We start from the raw sequence: 26,904 nt of genomic DNA, 5'->3' as shown, positions 1-26,904 counted from the left end.
TTTTTGACTAAAAATTCAATTTCTCTAATAGATATAGTGCTATTCCAATTATCAAATCCATCTTGAGTGAACTTTGTAGTTTTGTGTGAATTTTTATTTTATTATTTTAAATTTTTTTTTCTGGGATGCAATCCAATTACTTAGAAATATTTTAATCTGTTTGAGGCTTGCTTTCAAGCTTCATTAGGTGAACCAGAGAAGTCTTTTGTCTAGGCCTAACGTGCTTCCTTACTGAGGCAATCCCCTTCTTAGTAATCTATCCCATGCTCTGTATATAGGAGGTTTCCATCTGGCTTCTGGAACATGAGCTTTGTGTGAGCCCCAGGCAGTGTGCTGCCTGCTTCTTGCTGGGGTTCTTTACCAGCCTCAGGCAAAGATTCAAGGGTAACCCTCTGAAGATCTCCAGAAGTCTCTCTGTGTACATTGTCTTCTCTACATTATGCTGACCTGGGAATTTTGGCTTGCCTTGACCTTCCTGAGTGCTATATTTTATTTTCTCAACTCAGCGAGACTACTGGGTTCTGTTTGGGTTCCTATTCCTTGCACTGTGGCCTGAAAATTCTTTTTAGAGACAAAAAGAAGAGACAATTGATGGGCTCCCTCATTTGTTTCTCTTCTCTTGGGGATTACTGTCCTGTGCTGCCTGTTGTCCAACACATGAAAACCACTGTTTCATATACTTTGTCCAAGTTTTTAGTTGTTTAGGAAAGAAGAGTAAATCCAGTCCCTGTTACTCCATCATAGCTAGAAATGGAAGTAATTGTATATATTTTTAAAAGATTAAGAGAAGATTAAAAATAGACTTCTATATTTATTCACATATTTACAATTCCTGACTCTTCATTTCTTGCTATAAATTTGGTTTCCATCTGGCGTAATTTCCCTGCAGCCTAAAAAACTGTCTTTTGGTAGTTCTTATAGTTCGGTTAAGCTAGCAGTGAATTTTCTCAAGTTTATTTATCAAAAAATAATGTTCATTTTGCCATTATTTTTGAAGGATATTTTTTCTGGATATGGAATTCTGGGTTCACTTTTCTTTTGCTTTCAGAAAGATATTGTTCCACTGTGTTCTGGCTTGTATTATTTCTAATGAGAAATCAGACACTATTCTTATCATTGTTCCACTATGTCTAGGGTCAGAAACTTTTCCTGTAAAAGGCCAAATAGTAAATATTTTAGGCTTTGTTGGATACATGTGGTCTCTGTCACATAATATTTTTTTACAACAATTTTTACAAAATATGAAAAACATTCTTAGCTTGCAAGCTACGTGGAAAAGAGGCCCTGTGCTGGGCTGGATCTGCACACTGTAGTTTGCTGATCCCTACTCTGTGTAACGTGCCTTTTTTTCCTCTAACTACTGTTAAGATTTTTCTCTTTATCCTTGGGGTTCAACAGTTTGTCCATGATGTACTTTTCTCTGTGTTTATCCTACTTGGGGCTTGTTAAGTTTCTTAAACTTGTGGTTTGATGTTTTTCTCCAAATTCGGGAAATTTTTCGTCATTATTTCTTCAAATACATTCTGTTCTATTTCTCTCTTCTCCTCTGGGACTCCAATTTGACATGTATTATATTGCTTAATATTGTCCACAGCTCTCACTGGGACTTTGTTATTTTTTTCAATCTTTTTTCTCCATGTTCCATAGATTGTGTAATTTCTATTTATTTCATTTTAAATTCACTGACTCTTTCTTCTGTGGTCTACAATCTACTCTTAAGCCCAATAAATGAATATTTTATTTCATACATTGTACTTTTCAGTTAAGAATTTCCATTTGGTACTTTTTTATAGTTTCCATTTATTCTGAGGTTCTCTTCCTCCATTATGACCATGTTTTCCTTTAAGTTCTCAAACATATTTAAAATAGCTACTTTTAAGTCCTTGTCTGGTAATTCCAACATATGGATAACTTTGATATTGATTCCTATTGGCTTTCTTTTTCTTGACTATGAGTCACAATTTCTTGGGTTTTTTTTTTTCATGTCTAGTAATTTTTTATGTATTCTGGGAATTTTGAATAATACTTTGAGGAGACTCTGGATTCAGTTACCTTCCACTGAACAGTATTAATTTTTCTTTAAGCAGGCAGTTACTTTGGCCAGATAAAAAGTCTAAATATTATACCCTCTGTGGTGGTCAGCCACTGAAATCTCCAATCAATACTTTTAACCATCGAGCTATTCATTTCCAGGTACGCCCCTAGAGCTCCCACTTCTACCCCATCCATGAACAATTCAGACACCAGGCAAAGGTTTGGATGGCACTTATAATATGCAGATTTGGGGCTTGCCCCTCTGCAGCCCTTTCCTTTCCAGGATTTCTACCACTCCCTCATTTTTCAGCCCTCTGGTAGTCCCAAATTCCATCCTCTGATTCCTCAAACCAATAATGTTTTCACTTTGTGTTTGGAATTCTTGTGAATGGAATTATTCAATAGAAATCCCATGTGCCATATAGACTAAGGAGTACCATCAGCCAAAAAGCTGCAGCTACATAAACACAAATTGCATCTACTGCAGATTCCTTCTTACAAGGTTCAACTCCCCTTTTATTCTGCCTGCTTTTGGTCATTCCCTGGGACCTTCAAATGGTTGTGTTTTTAAAAAATATTTTCAAAAATTTATAACCTTTATCTGTGGGAAAGTCAGACTGACGTAAATTAAATATTTTATTTAAATATTTAGTTTATTTTCCAATTTAAATATTGTTTTCTCAAATCACATTTTCCCATAAAACTATAGATGTTGCTTCATTATCTTCTATTATTTAGTCTAGTAGAGAAGTCTAAAGCCAACCTATTTTTTTCTTCCTTTATGGTTAACTTATAGAATTTAGTTTTTGCTTTCACTTTTTTGTTTAGATGTTTCCAAGATTTTTTAATTTGTCTTTAAAATTCAAAAATGTCACAAGAATGTGTCTTGATATTTAATGACAATTTTCATAAGTTTTTCCCAAGGCTGACACTTAATTAGAATTCTTGGATTTCTCTAAGCTCCGTCACAAACCTAGTAAAGATCTTAGCCAAATATTTCAAGTAAGACAGAAACTTACACAGCTGGACTGAAGAGAAAGGGGAAGTGCCAGTGCTTCAGATATTTAAGCAAAACGTTTCTTTCCACCATTGGAGGGTATCCCCTGACATTGAAAAAATAAAATCTCTAGAGAAAAGCATCTTATCCTGTTTTCACATGATATGACAGTAAATGTTGTCTTCTGTTGCAGCATAAAAACTGAACATATATAGAGAGAGATCAATGAAAGAAATAAGAAAGATGCCACTACAAGCTACTCATTTGGTAAATGTTGTGTAAAACTAAGAACAGTTTTCTATTATGAAGTAAAAACTGAAAAGGCCCTGGAAGTTAGGCTGAAAGCAAAAACTCAAGTCCCTGGGAAAGACCACAGTTTTCTACATCATGTTTTAGCCCTTCAGGGGGTTACCATTATACCAGATGCCCTTGGACTGTAGAGGCAAAAGTGACCTTGAGTGAGAAGCTTCTCATTGGATTCCCAATTCAGTATCTCATTTCAATGCAGCTTTTGATTTACTAAGTTTCTGTCAGTGATGATGTGGATCTGTCAAGATTTCCTCCTGTGTGCTTTTCTATCATGTGGTAAAGTATATTATCAAAAACTTTGGTCCCATTTCATAGGTTTCAGATATAATATCAATTTTTATATTTATTTCTGGTGCTGATGCAGATTTTCCTATTTGTATGTTTCATAGTTGTTTAACTATAGGAGAGTTGGGAGATAGATTAAAGGAGCTGCATTTATCCCACTACCTTACACAGGGGTTTCCTTCTAGATTTGTTTTTATTATTATATTTTATTCAAACATTCAGGAGAAGATAGAGAATATTTGCCACACATAACAAATATTTGCATTTTGTCATACTTGCTTTTCAAGCCTTTTATTTACAGATCTTTTGTACCATTCCTAAATCTGTCTCTCCCTCCCCAGAGGTAATGATGATACTGAAATTTGTGGGCATCCTTTCTTTCTGTAATATGTAATATTGTTTTTTATGTATTTTACATAAATAATATATATGCAATTGTTTTGCATTTCAATATTTAACAATAACCAACATTCAATAATTTAAAATAATCAACAGATATTGGCCATTATTTTTGACTACCAAGAGAACAGAATCAAATTACTCCATAGTTTGTGGAGACAGTCGAGAAAGTTTTTCTGTTCTTTTAGGAAATACTACTTATGAGCTTTTATCTTAATTACATTTGTTCCAAATATTCCTTATTTATATGTTGTTTCATGAAAGTCCTGGTTTTTTCAGAATTTATTATTATTTCAGTATCTATTTTTTGCTATCTAAAACGAAGAATTGCTCTAGGTGGTGAACTTCCATGCTTGAAAGAAGTTCTATACTGTATTTCTAATGAAATGATCATTTTCATTTGAAAAAACATAAAAATTGTGTTTGCTTCAAACAACTTGATTTTTATATTAATGGAAAAATTGTATCACATATTTCATTTACCCATAAATACTTGAAACATACTTTTTATATTTGATTCTAAAATGTGACTAGATTTTTGTTTTTCTGGATGAGATCATCTAAGCCTGGGGGGCAGGTTTAATGAATGTTTCTTTTTGCAAACTGCTCAAAATTAAATTTTAATAATTTATGTTCAACTTGGGGAAATTTGCAGTTTGAAGTATGTACTTGATAAAGTGTGTCAACTTATTAGAGCCTTATTAGTAATATTCTTATGGGGCAGGTTGCTTTTATTATCACTTATAAAATGAGGAAACTTAAGCATAAGGAAATTAAATAATTTGCCCAAGGTCACATAACTGATAAGTGGTGGAAGATGAATTCAAGTCCAGGAAATTCTGGCCTTAGAGTCTGAGCTTTTAACCACTTCACACATTGCCTCTCAGTCATTTAATTTTACAGGCTTGTAAGTATATTAAGGCTTAAAATTGTCATCATAGGATAAAGGTTGTAATTTATGAGAATTACCATAGCCTTAATCCTTCGTTCATGACTAATGTGAATAAGTTTTTAGATCCTTTCCTGGGATCAAATTTTAATAGGTGAGAAGGAAGGAGGAAAGATGTTAGGAGAAGGGCCAGAAAGGGAGCAGAAGACTGGGGGAAAAAACTCACTTGTTTCCCAATTTTGTATATGAGCTCTTCTAGAAATAGCAAGCAGTGGTTTGGAGAATTGAAAAATCCATACTTTGGGGCCAGAGTGGTCCAGAGGTACAATGACAGCAAAGGGTTGGAATTTGTAATTCTCTGACAGAAACCGAGCCTCCATTGGGGAAGCACAGGCCTCCCACACACTATTGGTTTGGGTAGAGGAACTAAAAGGGCAGTTGTACCATTTCAAAAAGGCAAAGATTGTTTCAAAAGGTTTTTTTGGTTTTTGGGGTTTTTTTCCCGTAAAGTAATTTTTTCTGTTAATTTCTGCTTAGATTGTGACTATTAGGAAATCCGTTTAAGGTAGATGCTTGTTCAAATCTGTGTGTTTATTTGAACTTTGAGCCTCTTGTATTTCTCTAGAGCCCTAAGTTTAGATAGCTTTTAAAGCTATCTTCTGAGCTTTTATATTAGTTAGTGGTCAGTGAGTGCCTCTCCTCCACATAGTGATTCAGAATCCAGGCTACTTCCATCTTCTGGGGTCACCATCCTATAGAACCCCATAGTCATTAGAATTCATCTGCATCAGGAGAATAAAAGAGGAGTAGGCATACACTCTTACAACTCTTGGCTCAGAAGTTACCCACGTCACTTCCAATCACATACCATTAGTGAGAACAAGCCACAGCTATACCTAGGTGTAAGGAGGGCTGGCAAGTAAAAGCTCTGGCTGGGAAGTTGCTGTGCAGTGACGACTCTATGCTATGGAAAAGGGAGCATACATTTTGGAGGACAGCTAAGTATCTCTGCCACAGGCATTTAGTTAAAGAATAGTGCAGTAATCCTTATGTATGGAGTGCTATTGCTATTGCCACTAATAAAACTTGGGCTCTCAAACAGAAACTTTGGAGAACTTGCATCCACTACCATGATCTTGACAGTTTCCAATACTTAAAGACTTCCCTGATAAGTTAACGAATGTGATTTTTTGATATTGTATAAAAAAATGTGTCAACGTTTAGAAGATCGGCATAACTCACTCAACTAATTTTTTTTTTTTTTTTGGTGAGGAAGATTAGCCCTGAGCTAACATCTGTTGCCAATTCTCCTCTTTTTGCTGAGGAACATTGCCCATGAGCTAACATCTGTGTCCATCTTTCTCTATTTTATATAGGATGCCTACCACAGTATGGCTTGATAAGCAGTGCGTAGGTACATGCCTGGGATCTGAACCTGTGAACCCCAGGCCGCCGAAGTGGAGCACGCAGACTTAACCGCTACGCCACCCGGGCCGGCCCCTGAACTAATATTTTTCTAGTGACCAATGCATTACATTAAAAAAATTATACATGAATTTTAAAAAAAAATGTGACAGACCAATGGATTTTAATATAACAGAGTACACAGAGCACAGTGATGTGGTTTCAGATTCCACATTGCAACCCACCATTAAGAAACTACAACTTGTCAAGTTTTAGTGTAGCATTAAAGAATATTCACAATTATATGAAAAGGCTATTAAAATACTCCTCCTTTTTCCAACTACTTATCTGTGTGATACTGTATTTTCTTAATATACTTCAATATATAAATATATCCTTCAAAAAATATATCATAATGGAATATATGCAGAAGTAAATATTGGAATCCCGCTGTCTTCTACTAAGCCAGATGTTAAAGAGACTTTTTAAAACATGAAACAATGTTACTCTTCTCAAAATTTTTTCTTGAAAATAGTTATCTTTTTCAAAAAAATGCTGTTTATGTTAACATGAAATGGGTATATTACTGTTATTTTGAATGAATTAAATAAATGTTTAAGATTTCTCAGTTTTAATTTCTAATATAGGAAATACTAATAAATACAAAAACCCATATAACCAAAAGTTCTTTGGTGTCTTCAACTATTCTTAAGAGTATAAAGAAGCCCTGAGACCAAAGAGTTTGAGGACCACTGCCCTACAGGAAATCGCTGTGAAGGGGCTTGGTCCATGGCATCTGAGTGCTATCATATCCTTCTTGTAGTTTTACAGTTTCTGTGTTGCTTGTCCCCAAGCTAGACTTGGTCATCACTGTGGAGAATCCACTAAACATAAGACTAAGATAATTTATTTACTGGGGCCATAAGTATGTTTTGATATGGAGTCTTTTCTGCAGTTTTTAGTTTCGTCGGCTCTGATATGTTGAACTTGCACATAAAAGACTTGAATGTCCTTGAGCGTGTCATATAACCCCTCTGAGCCTTATTTTTCCACCTGAAAAAATGAAGTGATTAGAATAGATTATTTCTATATTCCCCTTTTCTGGCATTTTGTTACTTTTTGATTTCTATCCATTGGTGCTGAATAACCTTCCAAAGTGGTTGTTGACTATTGAGGTGGAATTAGCAATAGAGACTGGTGGCTTAGATTTATTGTTTTAGAGCTCTTGCCCTTTATAGTTCTATCGGTGTGTGTATACGTGTGTGTATTAATACCTTAATCTGTGTGCTGGAGGAAGGCTGAGGCAGGTCAAGAGCAGAACCGGAGTCAAACATGAGTATATATACACATGCGTGCCTATATATATAACTTTCAAAGAATAAAATAATCTGTGCTCCATGTACACTGCTGTCTCAGAGTTGCTTCTTCTACTCCAAAACATATTTAAAACATAATTTCTTCTTCTTGGTATTCAAAATGCTTGTTGTCATGTGGGGTTAACTTTTCTTCAGAGTTTTGAACTAAAAGAACTTTCTGATTTTGTTTTTAATGAAGTAGACAGCCAATAGTTAAAATTTGCCTTCCAACAAAATGGCACATCTCCCTTTTTAGGACTGGAATGTAAGCAATTATAGAATTTCAGTATCTGGAATGACAGGATTTACAAGCCAGCTCCCCTCAACCATTGTATTGTTAGATCATTTACAAGACTAAGGTTTTAATGTTCATTTCTCTTGTTGTAGTACAACATCATATAACCTTTTAAAACTCAGATGAAGATCATTTTTAAAAAACTATTTTTACACCTCTCTCCTAATTTATAAACCCAATTTTTCCTCTTTATCTGGATTTTAAGGTTAAAACATTGACATACTTCATGATTTTTTATAAACTGTAGTTTAAACCACAAGCAAAAAAATCTTTATATTCAGTTAACATGTAACTTTTAAGTACCTATGTGCGCATTCCTGTACTTAGTGCTGTGGGGACATTAAAAAAAAAAAAAATAGTAGTTACTCATGCACAAGTACTAGTTGATATTTAGCAAATGACATGTTCCATAAATTACTTAAAGTAATAGCAGATGGATTAGCTATTTGAACTTTAATTTGCACCTCTGTTATTTTGCTACCTCTTTGCTGTCAGCAGTGCTTAGGGACAATATGAAAAGAACCCTTAAAACTTGGAAGTAAGATAGGTCTCTCTCTTTAAGCCAGTAAAATCTCGACGTTATGGTTTTCATTATACATCATTGAAAGAAAACCAAAAAATTTGCATGTCTAAAGTGTGAGGAAGCCCCTAAAACTCTAATAAGATGACCAGAGATATAAACTCTCAATATGGTAGTAATTTAAATTTGTCGCTGGTTGTATTTTATGCTATGTGGAGAAAGACTAGGTGAATAGAAGTGGGTAAACAACATGTGGCATAGAATAGAGGTAGCCTAGAGAACCAGAAACTGGCAGTGTTTTTACTGAACTATCCAGATTTGATTGTTGTGAATTAGATTTCATAATAATTTGGATAATATATCTTTCAAAACCATTTCATCTACCTTTGCTTTGGTGCCATGCTCACCCAGCAACTTTCTAATTACTAATTTCTTCCAAGATAATTTTACGTGGGCTGCCATAAGATGACCTACAAATGCCTCCCCTAGATACGTTGGTCTGTTGCTTGGTAGCAGTGGTCAGAGCTGCTGGATAGCATAAAAAAGCAGTGGGTTTTTATTGTATTATGAAATACATTAATGTACTCTATTGAGTGACATGGAAATGTCATGGTAAGGAAAAGTGAATAACAAGAATTCAAATACTTCTGAGAGATTTAGTCACTAGTTTGAACAAAACAAGGTGGTACGTTTCTATTCATTTGCAACAACTACATTTGTATCTTGCTTGAATATTGAAATAATGCTTTGTAGTGATTGAGGTATGCTCATTATTCTGTCACTGAATTGAAACTGGTTTGTTCATTCATTCAATGAATATTTACTGAGTGCTTACCCTGTGCCAGACACTGTTAAAGATGCTTGGGATACGTAAGTGGACCAAATAGATGAGGTCCATTTCCTTGTAAAACTTATGAGCTAGTGAGGAGAGACGGAGGATGGGATAAACACAATGGACTAAGGAAATTATAAGGTTTATGTTGAGCAGTGAGGAAATTGGACACGTAAGTTAGAACCAATTGTTTGACAGCTTTGGATGCTATTTTAAGGAATTTAAATCAAACCCAATAGGCAACAAGGGTTATTCAATTGGCAACTGACATAATCAAAGTAGTATTTTAGGAGGATTAAGGAATTAGGTAGCATCTGAGATGGGGGGGTGCTTGAGATAGAAAAATGATTAGACATTGCTAAACTCTAGATGTGAAGTAATGAGGTAATGAGGTGGTAGAAGGACCGAGACAGAGATGCATCTGAGATGTTAAGAGGAGGCTAGCTGAGTTTTGGTGACACCAGATAGTCTAAGGGAAGTAGAGACAAGAATAAAAGTTGACTAAATTTTGAGCATAAATATTAGAGAGAATGTTAATCTGCTCCCATGAACTGTTGGTTGGAATATATATTTGGAAAAGGCTTTCTGAAAATCAGCTTTTCAATTTGTATTTTTGGTCTAATAATTCTATTTCTTATAATAATATTAAGAAAATAATCAGAAATATAACGAATGTACAAAAAACTTCATATTTATGTTAGTGGAAAATTGAAACAACCAAAATAACCAATAATAGGAGATCAGTTAAATAAAGAAGAGTAAAGTAGAAGCCCTCTCATCTAGCCTAGTGAGATCCACTAATTGGTTGATTAATAGAAAAGTTTTGTTAAAGTGAGGAATCATTAAATTGATATATACATGCCTTAAATATTTTGTTTACTTCAAATATAACAATGTACATTCATTTGTCAATTTTTGAAATGGGGCTATGGCCTTTCCTCTGAGTATGATTCTAATAATTATCATGCGAGTTAAAGCGTCTGCAGTGTCCAATTTGGGTTTCTTTAAAATGGAGTGAGAATTCAATAATATCTGCCAAGCAATCTGAGTGCATAATTCTAAGTTTTTATTACTTTTTTCCTGTTGCCTTACCATACCTAATTTAACATCTAAGTTTTTATTCACTCCCCTTTTTCCATTGCCACTCCATAAGCTACTCTTAAGAACTTTGGCTTCTATTCTGAGTAATATGGAAAACAGTTGCAGTTTTGAACAGAGGAATTGCATGATCTGAAATATAATTTAACAGAGTCACTCTGGCTGCTACATTTGAGAATGGACTGTGGTGTCTGGGGGAGTGCCCTTTGTGTACTTGGTACTCCATAATCGTCCCCCTGCAAAAACAGTTGTAGCTCTCTTTCTAGCGTCTGCTTTTCCTTTTAGCCCTGGTTGTGAATAGCAAAAATATAGAGGCATCTAGGAAAACCAGGGATCCAAGAAGCACTGCAGACTTTAGAATCATATTAGAAAATATGGAATTAGGTGGGAAGCAACAGAAGGCTTTTCAGGGTGTTTAAGGAAGAAACAAAGATGAAGGACCAGGTATAGTTCCTGAAGAGATTTTCCCCTCCATTTAGCTAATTGGTTCTCAAATGCATAGGCACATTAGAGTCTCCTGGGAGATTTAAAAATACCACTGCCTGGGCCCCATCCCAGATATACTGATGCAACTGAGGTGGGGCCTAGGCCTCATTATTTAAAAAAATATATATTCCTAAGGTGATTCCAATGCGCATCTAGCATTAAAATCAATTGTTTTTTGAATCTTGTTATATCTTCTTATCCTCAGATGGTCTCGGGCAACTTGTGACTGATTGCCCCTACCATCTAGGACAAAACACTCTATGGCTTGAGAATTTCAATGGACATCTATGATCTTATTCTCTTGAGGTAGGACAGTGGAGGGGAGGATTATCTTCAGGTTGGATCTGAAGGCAGGGTCATTTCCTTCATGTGGAGGCAAAGTGATATTGTTAGTTTTCCAGCTACGTTAGGAGTTCTAAGGAGGCCCAGCTCAAGCTAATAGGCAATCCAGACTGTGGTTCAAACCTTTTCTCAATTATCCTGTGTGGGAATGGTCCATAGAGTATCCCTCAGGGAAGGATCAAGAGTGCTGCCACAGAGAATATAGCTACTTCATCTTTCTCTGCTGAATGGCTCACCACTGAGACCCATGAATTGCTCTTATTAGGCCCTAAAGAATCCTGTCTTGTGACAGTGGCCTTGAAAACATCTGGTTTATGACTTGTGTTAGGCAGTGTTTAAGATGGCCCCCAATGATCCCTACTTTCTGGCATTTATGCCTTTGTGTAATTCCCTTCCCTTGAGTATAAGCAGAAGTAATGGGACATCACTTTCAAGATTAGGTTATAAAAATACTGCAGCTTCTATTTTGGGCACTCTCTCTTACTCTATCTGATTCCTTGCTCTGTGGGAAACAAACTGCCGTGTTATAAGTAGTGCTATGGAGAGGCCCATGTGGTGAGGAAGTGGTGTTTCAAGCCAACAAGGTGGAGGTGAGGACTTAAGGTGGATCCCTCTCTGAGTTGAGCATTGAGATAACAAGTGACTGCAGCCCTGGCCAACAGCTTGATTGCAGCCTTATGAGAGATTCTAACTAGAGACACCCCACTACACCATGCAGAGATGCCTGACCACGTAAACTATGAGATAAATATTTGCTGTTTTAAGCCACTAAGTTTTAGGATAATTTGTTACACAACAATAGATAACTAATACAGGGCTGAATTTGTCAAGAGAAAGGCCAAGAGAAAGTTCTGATGATATGAAAGAAAACAAATTTGTATAGGCTTTCATAAATTCATTGATGAGGATTTGGAAACTGAAACCACATAATAATCAGGAAAGAAAAGGAAAATATAAGAGGTATCTTCTTAGGTGAGAGTAAACACAGGATTGTTGGGAAGAGACTAGGACTTTATTATTTCTCGCTTCCTGTCAAGTCTCCTCAACTCAAGAGAAGGTAAATTTCTTTTACAAATCATTCAAAGTTAGAGGATGAGTGGGAGCATATGTGGGCTTGAAGGAACATCACCTTCATTGAAAGCAGTATCTTTGTTGAATAAATATAGAAGTGGAATAAAGAGGAGCCTGACAATAATACTGTAACAGTTAAACATGAAGTTTTAATGAACTAGTTCATGTTAAGATACCCATTAAGACCTCAAACCAGAGATGCCAATTAATAGATATTCTCTAAAAGCTCTTAGGTTTTAGGATGATCATAGAAATGGTCAGGGCTGAAAATCATCTGGTACCCACAAGTTAGTCACAGTGGCCTGCATCTATTCTGATAGATCAATGGTATATTCTGACTGACCAGCAGCCACTTATACCGGTCATTAAATATTTTTGATATCACTTCTGTTCATAGTGAACTTTACATAAAGTTTTGGTTTTCTTTAGCCATGTACCATCTGTGTGTAAAGTTGGACTATGAGAAGTACAGGATTTTTGTGTCTTATTCGTGCCCAAGTATATGGCAGTAGGGTAGTAGTGTAAATGAAGCTGCATGATAAAACTTGTGCATCTTTCTGATGCACCACTTTTGCTCACTGGTGTAAATTTCATATTAAAGCAAACACAAATGTATTATGGAATAAAATGCAAAAATCACATGAGTTCTAAGAGAAAGGAGATTTTCAAGAAATTTTGTCTTTGATGGGCCACCTTTCCATTATTTCCTAGACTCTTGTTCTCTACCTCTACTATTATTGGTATCTCAGTAGAAAATTTTGAGAGGTACTGATTTAGAGTATTTGTAGTTATAGAATTACTTTTATGACAGCTGGTCCCATAGTCTATCTCTATGTTCTTTGTCACTCTAGAGAACTAGAATAGCAAACTCTAAGAGATGGAAACTAAGAATTTATCTCCAGCATCCTTTCTCTATTGTCATTAAGTTGAATTTATAGCCAAGTCAAAGGCTGACTTTATATTGTGAATTTATATTATGGCTTTTTTATGTAAAGATGTTTTAGTTCAGTAATTGCATTGAAAGTATCTTTTTTATTACTTCTTTCATTAACATTTTATATTCTTTAATTTTTTCCTTCTGATTGTTAGCAACCTATGTATTTAACCAATTTTCTCTTTCAGAGAACATTTTAGAAAAGGTTACTCTTGTTTATATGGATATTTTGTGCAGTGCTCTCCATTTGTAAGTAAAGAGGTACATGTAAGAGTTGACTAGGAATTAGGATTGGAAATTACATCATTCCTTTTCTCCTTTTGAGTCAAATCATCACAGTATAGACTAATCACTGTATATGAAGTGAATTGCCAAAACATAAGTCACATTTGTATGCAAATGTAAAGATCATATCTCAATAGAAATTTTTTAAAAAGGAGACTAGTAGCTAGTAATCCTAATAATTTAAGAGTAGGAAGCACCTGCTAAATGACCTAGACTCTTGTGTTGGCTCTATCCCTAACCAACTACAGACTTTGGATGTATCACAATCTCAATTTCCTGGCCTACAAATGAATAGGAGTTTTAAGATTCTAGAATGCAAAGCATATGTAACTACTGCAGATTTTGTTTTCTAAAATTTGCATAATAAATGTAAAAATGGGGGGAGGAAACAAAGAATTAAAAGTAAGTGTTTCTAGAAACACTATCAGATTGAATTTACTGCTAAATATGGGTTTGCTTAATTCAGCATTCCTATGTAATTTGATCATAACTATAACTCCATAGATAAAGTGTATTTGGTCTTAACATAGCTTGTATCTTGTAGGTATATACCCTATTTCTGTTTAAATTTCCATATAATAATGTTTCACCCTAACTTTTAAAGATTTTATTTATTTATTTTTCCCCCCAAAGCCCCAGTAGATAGTTGTATGTCATAGCTGCACATCCTTCTAGTTGCTGTACGTGGGACGCGGCCTCAGCATGGCCGGAGAAGCGGTACGTCGGTGCGCGCCGGGGATCTGAACCCGGGCCGCCAGCAGCGGAGCGCGCGCACCCAACCGCTAAGCCACGGGCCGGCCCCACCCTAACTTTTAAAAATGAAGTAAGATTAGTCTCATTATGAATTTTCTTTGATATTCAAACATTGAATGAATTCATATGAAAAATTGACTATAGACAGACTCTCTGCTAGGCACTAAGGAAACAAATATGAAAAACACAGATCCTCCTCTGCCCTAGATATGTTCACAAGACTCCAGTCACAGAAGCCTGATCTAGGAACTAGGCTAGCAAGGCCCTTGAATCAGAGAGCACTTAAGAACATCATTCATGGCATCTCCCTAGAGTATATCTGAGGAAGGACAGTTCTTTCTATCTTCCTGCAGCCTGGTCATATAGGTGAGCCACAAGAAAATCAAATGAATCTATCGGAAATGAATCTACTGTTGTTTCTATTGACTTAGCCTGTTCATGTAACTCTCACCTATAAATGTATTACCAGACCATATTTATATAAAATAAAGGGAATTGAATGACAAACACTTTTAAATTAAAGCTGCCATGGTTAGCATACCAAGGGTTTAATTTAGATAAATGTTTGAGCACATAAAAGTGCTACCAAGATCTGCCAGTGGAAGAATTAAGAAGTGGAAATTTATCTTTCTGATAAGCCCATTATCTGTAGCCTGACCTCAAGCCTTCATGATATTCAGGGCCCCAAATCCCTAACTATATACAGTCAGCCCTCCATATCCATGGTTCCACATATGTGGATTCAACCAACCACGGATGAAAGGCCTACGATGGTTCCGTCTGTACTGAACATGTGCAAACCTTTTTTCTTGTCATTATTCCGTAAACAACAGAGTATAACAACTATTTACATAGCATTTACATTGTATTAGGTATTATAAGTAATATAGAGATGATTGAACATATACGGGAGGATGTGCATTGGTTATGTGCAAATACTACGCCGTTTTATATAAGAGACTTGAGCATCTGCGGATTTTGGTATGGGTGGGGCACCTGGAACCAATACCCAGCAGATACAGAGGGACAACTGTACTCTATTTGGGGCGTTGTGCCCTTGCCATCTAACAACTTTCAATGCTGCCATATTTTGAATGGCAGAGATTTCTAGAGATTTGAAAAATTACTCACTTTAAATATGCATATTTTTAAAATATGGTACTTTTCTACTCACTCAAGTATACTCTAACTTTGAAATCCTGTAAGTTCTTTTATCTGCAGTGATTTTACTTATATGATCCAATTTAACTGAGAAGAGTATGTGGCAAAACATATTTCACATTTTTGTATTGTTCCCTGTGAGACATCTATTGTAAGAATTGCTGCGGGCTGTCGTTTTTGTCTGCCATCCAGGATTTGCTGGCCCAAGCGCTGTGTGCTAGACTTGGTGTTGATCACAAAGGGGAGGAGGAACTTGCAGTGGAGCCAAACGGTTTTGTTATTGCTTTAGAATTAAAAGCATATGAAACAGATACAGCTTACTAAGGTTGTTTTTTTATAAATAACATAAACTTAAATAACAAAACAATAAAGTTCAAATACAACTTAAAATAGAGTTTAATGCTGTAACCACAGGAAAAAAGCATGATTATTTGTGGGAAGAACATTATTAAAAGCCATATTCCCAAATATGAATTACACAAAAGATAGGTTATGTTACTTGAAAAAAAAACTTAAAGATTTTTGAATTTTACCTTTAGGGATTATAAAATGTTATTTTGTGGCAAGTGAGATGAAGTACAGTATTATCTGTTGCTATTGCTATTTTATATACAAGATTTTGAAAACATTCCTTTAGCAATATCCTTTCAATTTGAGCAGCATTAGGAATTTTGTTCTCATTCATAGGTACAAGCATGTTCTAATCCTGTACTTTTGTAAAACTACCTATTTGATTCAATTCCGTTAATAGAATTTTTGAGAATACTCCTTCTTTTCTGATTAGAGTTTCAATGGACTGTAATTTTTCACTAGAAAGCATTTCAAATACTGCTCACTTTCCATAGTTAGTATTGGCTTGATTATCTGACAAATCATTCCAGCAGCCTTTAGGTCCGACATATTTTACATAACATCATCTGCATTATTATAATTATAGCAGCCATTTTATAAGCAGATAGGAATATTTAAATAATCATCAGATAATCGAATCTAACATACTCTTAAGGGTAAATTAATTTAAGAAGAAACATTACTATTACTAACATCATGATTGTACAACCAGTTTTACAATTTTTTACAACTTTTAGTTACTAAATCTGATTTTTGTGTATATTTTTCAAATCTTTCTTTAATGCAGTCTCTTAAAATAAACATAAATGCGCAAGTCCAGCTTGATCAGTTTTTCAGTAGTTTTCCAGCCTTTCTTGGTTTCTCTGAAAAAAAAAAAAAAAAAGAGAAAGAAAAGAAAAAAAGAAAGAAAACAGTCCGCTTAAAGAAATCTCCCTGCTGAAACTGGTTTCTTATATACCATCTATGATTAGGTTACTGCCATAGGAAGAAAGTGGGCTGTTTTTTGTTCTTTCTTTGTTTTTTTCCCTCTTACAGGAACCCCCTTTTGATTTAAGGCAACAAACATTTCTCCTCCACTGTGTGTCCATTTAGCTGATGCGTATGTGTTGTAATGGTTTTCCAGAATTAATTCTTTGAAGTTGCAATCTTCATTGCATTCTTTCTGTTGAAACAACAAACAAACAACATTATCCAAATGATTTTTAGAGGGGCTCAATTAAAAAAAGAGTAAGCAGTAATATTTGGTAGAATCAAAACATGTATGACTTTTTTTTGAGCGAGCATAATGCAGTTTATCAGATATAGGTTAGAGTATTTGCAAAAAAAAAGACATCTTAAATTTTTAAAAATAAATAAAATGATACACATTTAGTTATGCAACATAGTTTCAATCATGTAGCTTTTTGGCAGTCAGTTGTTAGTATTCTTTAGTATTAGGAGCTATTTCCCCCTAGTTTAGCAGCTCTTGTATTTCTATACACAAAACACTCATTCCCTAACCACTGAGATTTTGATATAATTAGCAGAGCCTCTGCCTCCCTCAACTAAAGGACATATTTCACAACTTTTCTTCATTTACTACTATGCTGCCTGTGATAGTGATAGAAAATAAAAAGTTAATTTATTTGTTCATCCATTCAACCATTCATTCACTCATTTAATTAAACCTATATTTTTATGTAAGTAGCCTGTGCCAGGTATTATGCTAGGCTGTGAGAATACAAACAAAGGAAAGTCAATTATACTTTATGATAGTGGGATGAACTGTTACACATTTCACATTGTGATAAAGTGGAAACAATGGGAATGCTTATAGTTCAAAGCCCATGATTGTGAGATTGATGTTGATAAATGAACTTCTGGATTTTTTTCCCCAAGAATTTTCATGTCAGCAATGTGCAAATTGGGTGAACTTTAACAAAAAGAGCTTTAATACTGACAGATGGAAATTTTAGATTTTCAGTATCTAAAATGCACATGGAATTTTAGAGTTTGCAAGATCCACTGGAGGTCAGTTAATCCAAATCATTTTACAGGTGAAGAAACCAAAGTTCAGAGAGCTCAAGCAATTTGTCCAGGGTCACACAGAAAACAATTTTTCTTAATGCTTGAATATAAAATGTTTTAATGAAATTATTAAATTATGTAGTTGGAGAGAAATTAATTCTATTTTTACTTTTCAGAAAGGCAAGATGTTTTTGACAAAAATTTGAAAAATTAAATCTAAGCTATCAACTATCAATACCTTTGCATAGAGTTTTCCTTCCTTGTTCATTGCAAGATAGTATTCACTTTCTACCCCTTTGATTGCCACAATTCCAACGGCCACTGTCCTGATTTCCATGATATCTGCAAGGAATCATAGAGAGATATGTCAATTATTCACTCAGCTTTTCAAATTACCCAAGAATGACCGTTTGTTCTTATTTCTGTTTCAGTTGGAACTTATTAAGATTGTTAATGTGATTATTTACTCAGTCTGAGAACCCCTGCCCATAATGCATACACACAAACACCAGAGTTGTTCTTATTAAATATGGAAAGTGCAAACTGTTGATTTTTTATTTTGTAGAAAAAGATATCTAGATTCAAAGAAATAGTTACATAATTGAATTTAGCTTTTTCTTCTCTAGAACGACATTTCAAATTTACTATAATATAATAACAATAATAGGTAATGTTTATTGAACTCATACCACATGCTAAGGATTGTTCCAGTGCTCTTATGTTTTAACTCATCTACTTATCACCATAGACTGTGAGGCAAGTATTCTTGTTATCCCCAGTTTACAGATCAAGAAGCTCAGGCAAAGAGAAGTAATTTGCCCATATTCTCTCAACTGTTAAGTAGCAGAAATGGAATTTGAACCCGGATGATCTGGCTTTTAGTCATTATATAATACTATGAAAGTATATAATAAGGTAACATCTTTACTTTTCTATTGAAACTCTATCTTAAAAATTATTGCTAACAGAATATCTCTTGAATATACTGAAATTGAATAAAATTCTGATTAAAGTAACTATAAATGGTGGTAAACAGGGCCTACTGCCTTAAAAAAAGATTAAATATTTTAACTGATAGTAAGTTTTTGATACATGAAAAGACAACTTAAAACCAAATTATGAATCCTGCTCGTATGATTTTTATAACTTTATACCTTTCTAATTAATATTTTACTCTTTGTTGAAATTGTTTTTATAAAACATGTAGTTACTACAAGAATGTTAACTTACTATTTTCTTTTATTATGTATCTTTTCCTTAAGCACTGTATTTTAATGGTTCATTCTAAATACAGTAAAATCTCGAAAAGTTTAAAAAATTGAAGTAGGAATTAAAAGTTTAGCAAACCTTTTTATATAACTGCTGTTAATTATACTTTCAACATGAAGGTGCAGCCATGGGACATTCTTTTTCCTGTGCCTAACACAATGCAAAGAAAATTCCAAGTGAAAATTATCTGCATAAATCAAGTCTCCAAAAGATGTTTTCTAAAATATTCACTTAATTAAAGGAAAAATCTGATTTTTTATTCCGTGACTTCACTTCATCCCCTTATTTATTATTTTCCTTTCAGTTTTCCTATCTGGAGAATAAAATAGTTACTGACTTCATTCGGATTAATGTAGCCTAGCTAATATTTGTCATCTGTTTCACATATGTGCTGCATTAAGAAGCCATTTTCCCAGTATACTATGCTTAGCACTTGTCAGAGCTCATCCGGTTGACAGTTCTACAGCTGCTCATCTAGAAACTGAAGTCTATGAAGAAAATGCAAAGGAATGGATATTAATCTTTTTAAGTATTTAGGAAGCATTGTCAGAGTGCATAGAACCAAACTGTAATTTTAGGATACAAATTAAGAAAAACAGCCCTGGTTTCTGAACTCCAAAAGTTAAAATCTAATATAAGCAGCAAACACATCCATAGATGCACCTTAATTAAAAGAGAATAAAACTTTTTGGAAAACACGGGCCTGAAGAGGAGGCTAAGGGAAATTTTAACAATGCTTACAAGCATATAAAGGATGTGATGCCGATGCATTCATGCAACATTCAACAGACCTTCACTGAGAATCTAGTCTATGTTAGGCTCAATTCAGAGACAAACCGTGCCATCTTGGAGCACTGTGTGTGGTAACTAACTCTTCTTCGTCTTCATTAAAGGAAGATCAAAGGGAAATAATGCACTGTGCAGCAGAATCCAGTTAGGTTAAATCTGTACTAATACAACAAAGAATACTGCCAAAATTAATCGATTCAACATATTTGCAATACCTTGAAAATTGAGTAAATGTATCTGTTTAAGGACATATGGAGTAGTTGGTTTCTAAAAATCTTACCACTATAAAAATTTATGAAGTCAATGTTTTCCTTTCCTTCAAGTTCCTTTACTCCTGCTATTCTTCCCTTTATTCAATATTATATTTTCTGTTAGATGGAAAGGAGAATACTGATGCACAGGCTTAGGGTATCTTTCTTGCTCAGTTGTAATTAGGGAATGAGATCTGTAATGTTTGCTGTCTTTTCTTTTATAGACCAACTGTCCACAAAATAAAACTGTTGAATGATAGCGGTCTTATTAAGTATGAGACGTGGACACCTTCCCTTTTAAGTCCAGTCGTGACAATAGGTTCATATTGTCCCACTTCCGGGCCCTTTTCCTCTATGCCCTGCCTGTCCATTGCCCGCCATATTTTTTCTGCACCCTGACACTCAATAGGTGATGAACATTGTTAATCTTATCCCTCCACATATTGGGGTTAAGGATATCAAAAAATCTTTAGATTTTTAACAACCAGTTAAAAAGTGGGCAAGATATCTGAACAGATACCTCACCAAAGTAGATACACAGATGGCAAATAAGCATATGAAAAGATGCTTAATCTTTAAAGATTCTACCTTTAACTGGGATGAGGATAGACTTGAAAAAGGCAAGGTTCCTGATTCAGTAATATTCTTAAAGTGATGTATGTAAAAAATTTCTTACACTAGGAAATCAACAGATCTAAAAGTAGACTGCTTGGGAGAGCATTAAGTAGTGTTGGCAGAATCAATCCCATATCAACCCCAGCCTTCTAGTCTGTTTTGCGCCATGTGCTGTGCCCTCTTCTATTCAAGAAAACCCAAGAATGAAGAAACTGAAGTTACCACTCTTTTGTTCAAGTGCAGACTGGGAAGTGATGTTCCTACAGATCTTCCCACCAAGATCTGTAGAAGAATTAGCTATGTAAGCTTATTAAATCCTGCCCTCCAAACCAGAAGCCAGGGAGTTGCTTAGAAAACATAATATAAAAATATAGAGAGTGCAGATATTAAGTTAGCTACCAAAATAAGTTAATTGTACATGGTCTTTTTGTTTACAGTATATCTGTTGCCTTATATAAGACAAATATTAGAGTGTATCTTTTTGTGGATCTGGATTTATGTTTAAGAGAAGTTTATGTGCGTAAGTAACACAGTGAATCTGTCCCCAAATATGTAAGGCATATTGCATGGGCGCATCAAATTTTTAACATAATGATTGTGGTAGCATAATGATAGAGTTCAAAAAATTAAAAGAGAGAGAGATCAGCTCACACAATAGAACATGAAAAATAAAACAATATATTAAATAAATTTGCCATTTAGCCTTATTAACAATATTTCTGTCAACAATATCATCAACAACAGCATCAATTCATTACTTAGGATGTCACTCTTACAAACTAGGGAATATGCCCAAAATGGCTTCCCTATTTTTTTTCCTATGGTTTAATCATTCATGAATTTGTCAACCTTTTTACCTATTTATTATTTAAACCTAAATCATACTTGCAATGAGAAGTGAGGAACTTTAGTATAAATTGCTATTACTTTAAAAAAAATTCTCCAATATCTACTTCCAGAATTTTAGGTGTTCCTCTAATGTATTTCAAAAATTAATGCTAATTCTTCGTTCTTATTACCAATAGCATTTACGATTTTAAAGTGTTTTAACTTTCCTGTTTGAAAAGAAATTTAAGAATATATTTTTTAGAGCAGTTTTAGATTCACAGCAAAATTGAGGGGAAGGTACAGAGATTTCCCATATACCCCCTGCCCCTACACATGCATAACCTCCCCTGTTATCAACATCCCTCACCAGAGTGGTACATTTGATACAACTAATGAACCTACATTGACACATCATTATCACCCAAAGTCCATAGTTTACATTATGGTTTACTCTTGGTTTTGCACATTCTATAAGTTTGGACATGTATCCATCATTATGGTATCATACAGAGTATTTTTCTTGCTCTAAAAATCCTCAGTTCTCTGTCTATTTATCCTTTTCTCTTACCCCCATCCCCTGGAAACCCCTGATCTTTTTACTGTCTCCATAGTTTTTCTTTTTCCAGATTCCAGAATGTTACATAGTTGGAATCATACAATAGGTAGCCTTGTAGACTGGCTTCTTTCACTTAGTAATATGTGTTTAATTTTCCTCCAAGTCTTTTCACAAGTTGATAGTGAAAAAAAAATTTTAGTGTCTCCCAGAAACTGCCCCCTATCCCAGATCCTTGAATATTTCTTTTCCCTGAACCTTTTAAGCTTTATATTTAAAGTTTTAAGGGGACATATATAACTATAAATGTGCTAGCACGATAACTAAAAATTATTTTAAAGTTGAAAATAAGTGGAGGCAATGGTTTAATGGTCATTAGTCCAATCAGAACATTTAATTTTGTCCTTGACCAAATATACTTTCTTGGACACATTAAAACTAAGAATTGAACAAGAACAAAGAAAAAAATTTTTGTTAAATGTAACTTTTATGATTTTCTGTCAAGCCTGGATTGTTGAGTGGGAAATTTTAACCATTATATATTTATATTATATTTAAGGCTATAGATTCCATTCATTTTATATCATAAAAGTACATCCAAATACATACATATATCCAAAAATAAATCCAGTATATCCAAAATAAAGACAATAAGAAAACAAGAAATCCATTTAAAAAGTGGGCAAAAGATCTGAACAGATGCCTCACCAAAGAAGATACACAGATGGCAAATAAGCATATGAAAATATGCTCATCATCATATGTCATTAGGGGGTTGCAAGTTAAAATGACAATGAGATACCACTATACAACTATTAGAATGACTAAAAGTAAAAAAACTGACAAAACTAAATGCAGACAAGGATGCAGAGCAACCAGAACTCTCATTCATTTCTAGTGGGAATGCAAAAATAGCCAGCCACTTCGGAAGACAGTTCGGCAGTTTCTTACTGTACACCAGACATACTCTTACCATACGCTCCAGCAATCCTGCCCCTAAGTATTTACCCAATTGAGTTGAAAACATATCCACACAAAAACCTGAACATGAATGTTTACAGCAGAGTTTTATTCATAATGACGAAAACTGGAAGCAACCAAAATGTCCTTCAATAGATGAATGGATAAGCAAACTGTGGTACATCCATACATTGGAATATTAATTCAGCAATAAAAGGAATTGAGCTATCAAGCCACAAAAAGACATGGAGGAGACTTAAATTCATATTGCTAAGTGAAAGAAGTCATTCTGAAAGGCTACACACTGTATGATTCCAACTGTATGACATTCTGGAAAAGGCTAAACTATAGAGACAGTAAAAATATCAGTGGTTGCCAGGGGCTTGGGGAGAGAGGAGAAAGGATGAAATGTGAAACATGGGATTTTTAAGGCAGTGAAACTATTCTGTATGATATTATGCATTTATCAAAACACATAGAACTATGCAAGGCAAAGAGTGAACTTGAGTGTAAACTGTGGACTTTAGTTAACAATATGTATCATTATTGGTTCATTAATTATAACAATGTACCACATTAATGCAAGATGTTCATAATAAAGGAACAGTGAGGGGATGGGTGTGATATATGGAAACTCCATTGTCTACTCAATTTTTCTGTAAATCTAAAACTGTTCTCAAAAACAAAGTCTATTAATTTAAAAAATGCAGTCTGGATTTTAATTAATAATATATGACTGAGTGTATAAGAAACTATGCTAGCATTTTTTACTATTCTTCTCTCAAATGTGTAGTACATCTGGGGGTTATTATTAAGTATTATTAATAAGGTCTTTGGTGATTAAGATCTGCTTACCAAGCTGATGACTTCTCTTTGTGAATTATGGACAGTAGTGAGGAGTAAGGTTATAATGCAAACACGCTTTTGAAAGTGTAGGAAATACAAATATTCTATATACAGGCCACTACTACACTTGTAAGTGTGCGATATCTCTCAGGTATATTGATATGGAAAAATAACTGAGGTCCAATAATATTTTAGAAAGCTGATCTGATGACTTTCATTGTGATGTCATCAAAATATCTGGATATTAATAAAATATGTATCAAAATTTAGTTAGGATTTTCTCTTTCTACAGAAAAAGATAATGAATGATACCCAGCAGTATATGCCAATTGCTAAAAAGAACGGGATGGAAAATCAATTCAATAGAAATTCAGAAGAAAGAGGTGTTGCATATATCCTAAGTGGTCAAGGGAGGGTTTGAGAAACAAATAGAGCTTGAATTACATCTCATAGGATAGGTCAGGTTGACATAGACAGAATGGAAACATAGAAGGGGACCATCAGGCTAATTGAGAGAGACAAGTATATATAAGACCACAGAGGCAAAGATTCAAAAGTCATGTTCAGAAGATTGAAACTAGCGCTATCTGTCTGGAGTAGGAAGTGTATCCAAATAATAGGAGGAAGTGGAAAAGGAGTTATGGTTACTACCAGATTGTTGAGGGCCTTGATTGCTGATTTAAGGAATTTTAACTTTTATTTGTAGAAAATGAGGAGTCAGTGGAGGTTTGAAATTTGAAAAATGTCAGGCTATAAATTGTGTTTTAGGAAAATTAATTGGATGTGCAGAGTAGATAAGAAGAGAAAATGACTGGAACTGTGTAAACCTCACTTTCTTCCTATGCTAATATTATCACACAGTGACCTGTAATGGGTTATTATTGTGATTTTTAAATAAGTTAATAAACAAATGTTTTCAAATGTCTCAGTTTAAATTTCTAATACAAGAAGTATCAGTAGTTATAACCCATATGAACAAAAGCTGTTTGGCGTCCTCAATAATTTTTAAGAGTGTCAAGTGGTCTCAAGACTAAAAAGTTTGAAAACAGCTTTTCTAAATTAATTCTATTTCTCCTGGTCTGTTTAGTTGCAGTTTGACTGTACTTTGTATATTGTACCCTTACATTTGGCTATTTTATATAACTCTCTATATACATGGGTATAAACCCATAGAATCTCCATGGCACATGCATACATAAATGCTCAATGTGCTCCAAAATGTCTGGAGAATTTCTTGATGAGATTTCAAAACACAAAGTTCAAATTATAATTAAATTAAGTAAGTAAATAGTAAACTATGTAAAACATTCGTGTTTCATCAACTTTGTTACTAGTTTAATGTTAGTATGGCTTTAATTAAAGAGTAAGGCTATGTGTTTATACTGCCATGACTTTTGTACACTGTCACAATTACAAGGGTAGCAAAGAATTTTTCTAAATATGTGCCATATTTTTGACATATTAAAATCCTGTATCTCAGTGTTATATTTTTTACATATCCTGCATGTAATTGCTTCACTTATTACTAAGTGTGTATGTGTGCGTGTTTGCTATTGTAAATTCAAAAGAATTGCCCTCAAAGAACAGTAGATTCTTGATTCTCTCTCCTCTTGTCTCTCTTGGACATCTTTACTCCCTCTCTTCCTTTCTTGCCTTTTGATGACAGAAATCCGCTTTCCAAATTTTTCTCTCGATCAGGGCTGTTTTAAGATCTTCATAGACTCTAGATACCGGTGTTTCCTGAGACCATCCTACACAGATCAAACATTAAAATACATCCATATTTCTTATTAAATACAGTATTTTATAATTATTTTAAAGTTTTGTATAAATTTTCTTTTGAAATTATTTGGCCTAAGGTAATTCATTGAATTTGCTATTAGCTATATACATTTTCTGCAAATATTGTACATTCTCGGGAATTCTTGCAAAGTAAAAAAAACATTATCACATTGTTTTCAAATGTTATGAAAAAATTATTAATAAAATAAATTTAATAAATAATGAAGTTGGCATAATGGTATGTTTCACATGTTAAATATTTGCTAATCTCTATTTTTTATTTTCTTTTTTTTTTTTTTAATTTTTTGTTTATTGCAGTAACATATTTTTTATTTTCTTTTCAAATTTACTGCCAATATCTTAATTTTAAAGTTTTAAATATATTTGTAAGCCCTGGAGGTTTTCAAAGGCTCTAGGCTCTGTGCCTATGAGCCAAATAAAATGTCCCCGCCCTTAATTCTGAAATCTTTTCAAAAGACTATCCAGGTTCCTTTTCACTAGCACCAAATTTCTTGAACATAGACTAAATGTGCTCACTTTTCCTCACTTTAGCTCTTGCGTTCTAACTTCTAATGTCTTTATTCACTTTCTGTCTTCAAGATCATCAATGACTGCCTAAGTACCAAATCCAAGACTTTTTTTCAATAGTCATAAATTCATTTTATGCATCTTTTGGTACTCTTGGCATCCCTTGTTCTATTCCTAATCCTCGCTGTTTCTCTAGTCCTGCACTACCCTGATGTATTAATTTCTTCAAAAATGATTAATTTTTGTGTTGCCATATCTATAGACCTTTTTGATAATTTCTTATATTGTTTTTTAAGTTTAAAGGTCTTTTTTCTATTGCACTGTCTGAAATACATTTCTTTTATAGTTTGAGTTTTAAATATATCTCTTAAATTAATCTGGAATTAATTTGGGGGTATGGTGTGAGATGAAACTCTAAACTGGTATTTTATTCCTGCAAATAGCTAGTTAGTTATTAAATACTCCGTTCCTTTTTTTACTGATGCAATGCCTCTCTTTTACCTTATATTGGCTATCTTGTTTTGTCCTCTTGGTGTTTCTGTCTGTCTGCTGTATACCCACATTAATTTATTGTTAGTTACCAATTCTGAAGTGGCTCATTACATTTATAGGTAGCTCTGATCCTAGGTGTTACTAAATGCCCTTAGATATATCCTCTGAAGCTATGCAGAATATA

General features: G+C 34.1%; 2 protein-coding genes across 3 annotated transcripts in view; one reads left to right on the top strand and one right to left on the bottom strand.

Annotated features, from left to right (window-relative positions):
* Positions 1–26,904, top strand: part of FAM227B (family with sequence similarity 227 member B) — a 206,498-nt gene that overhangs the window by 52,252 nt on the left and 127,342 nt on the right. Inside the window, exon 11 of one of the 2 annotated variants that reach the window (XM_014780403.2) lies at positions 9,034–9,039. The exons of the other annotated variant lie outside the window; for it this stretch is intronic. Within the exon in view, the coding sequence (XP_014635889.2) occupies positions 9,034–9,039 (6 nt within the window). The remainder of the gene's footprint in view (positions 1–9,033; positions 9,040–26,904) is intronic. 2 annotated transcript variants of the gene reach the window in all.
* FGF7 (fibroblast growth factor 7) overlaps positions 16,723–26,904 on the bottom strand; it is a 63,095-nt gene continuing 52,913 nt past the window's right edge. The window contains exons 2-3 of the mRNA XM_004421560.3: positions 18,046–18,149; positions 16,723–16,962 (exon numbers count right to left, since the gene is read on the bottom strand). Of these exons, the coding sequence (XP_004421617.1) occupies positions 16,768–16,962; positions 18,046–18,149 (299 nt within the window). The 3' untranslated portion in view covers positions 16,723–16,767. The remainder of the gene's footprint in view (positions 16,963–18,045; positions 18,150–26,904) is intronic.

The sequence above is a fragment of the Ceratotherium simum genome, chromosome 3 (assembly GCF_057802395.1).
Source record: "Ceratotherium simum simum isolate JZ-2026a chromosome 3, ASM5780239v1, whole genome shotgun sequence".
Taxonomy (NCBI): Eukaryota; Metazoa; Chordata; class Mammalia; order Perissodactyla; family Rhinocerotidae; genus Ceratotherium; species Ceratotherium simum.
Note: the sequence above shows the minus strand (reverse complement) of the source record. Positions and strands in the feature narration are given on the sequence as shown.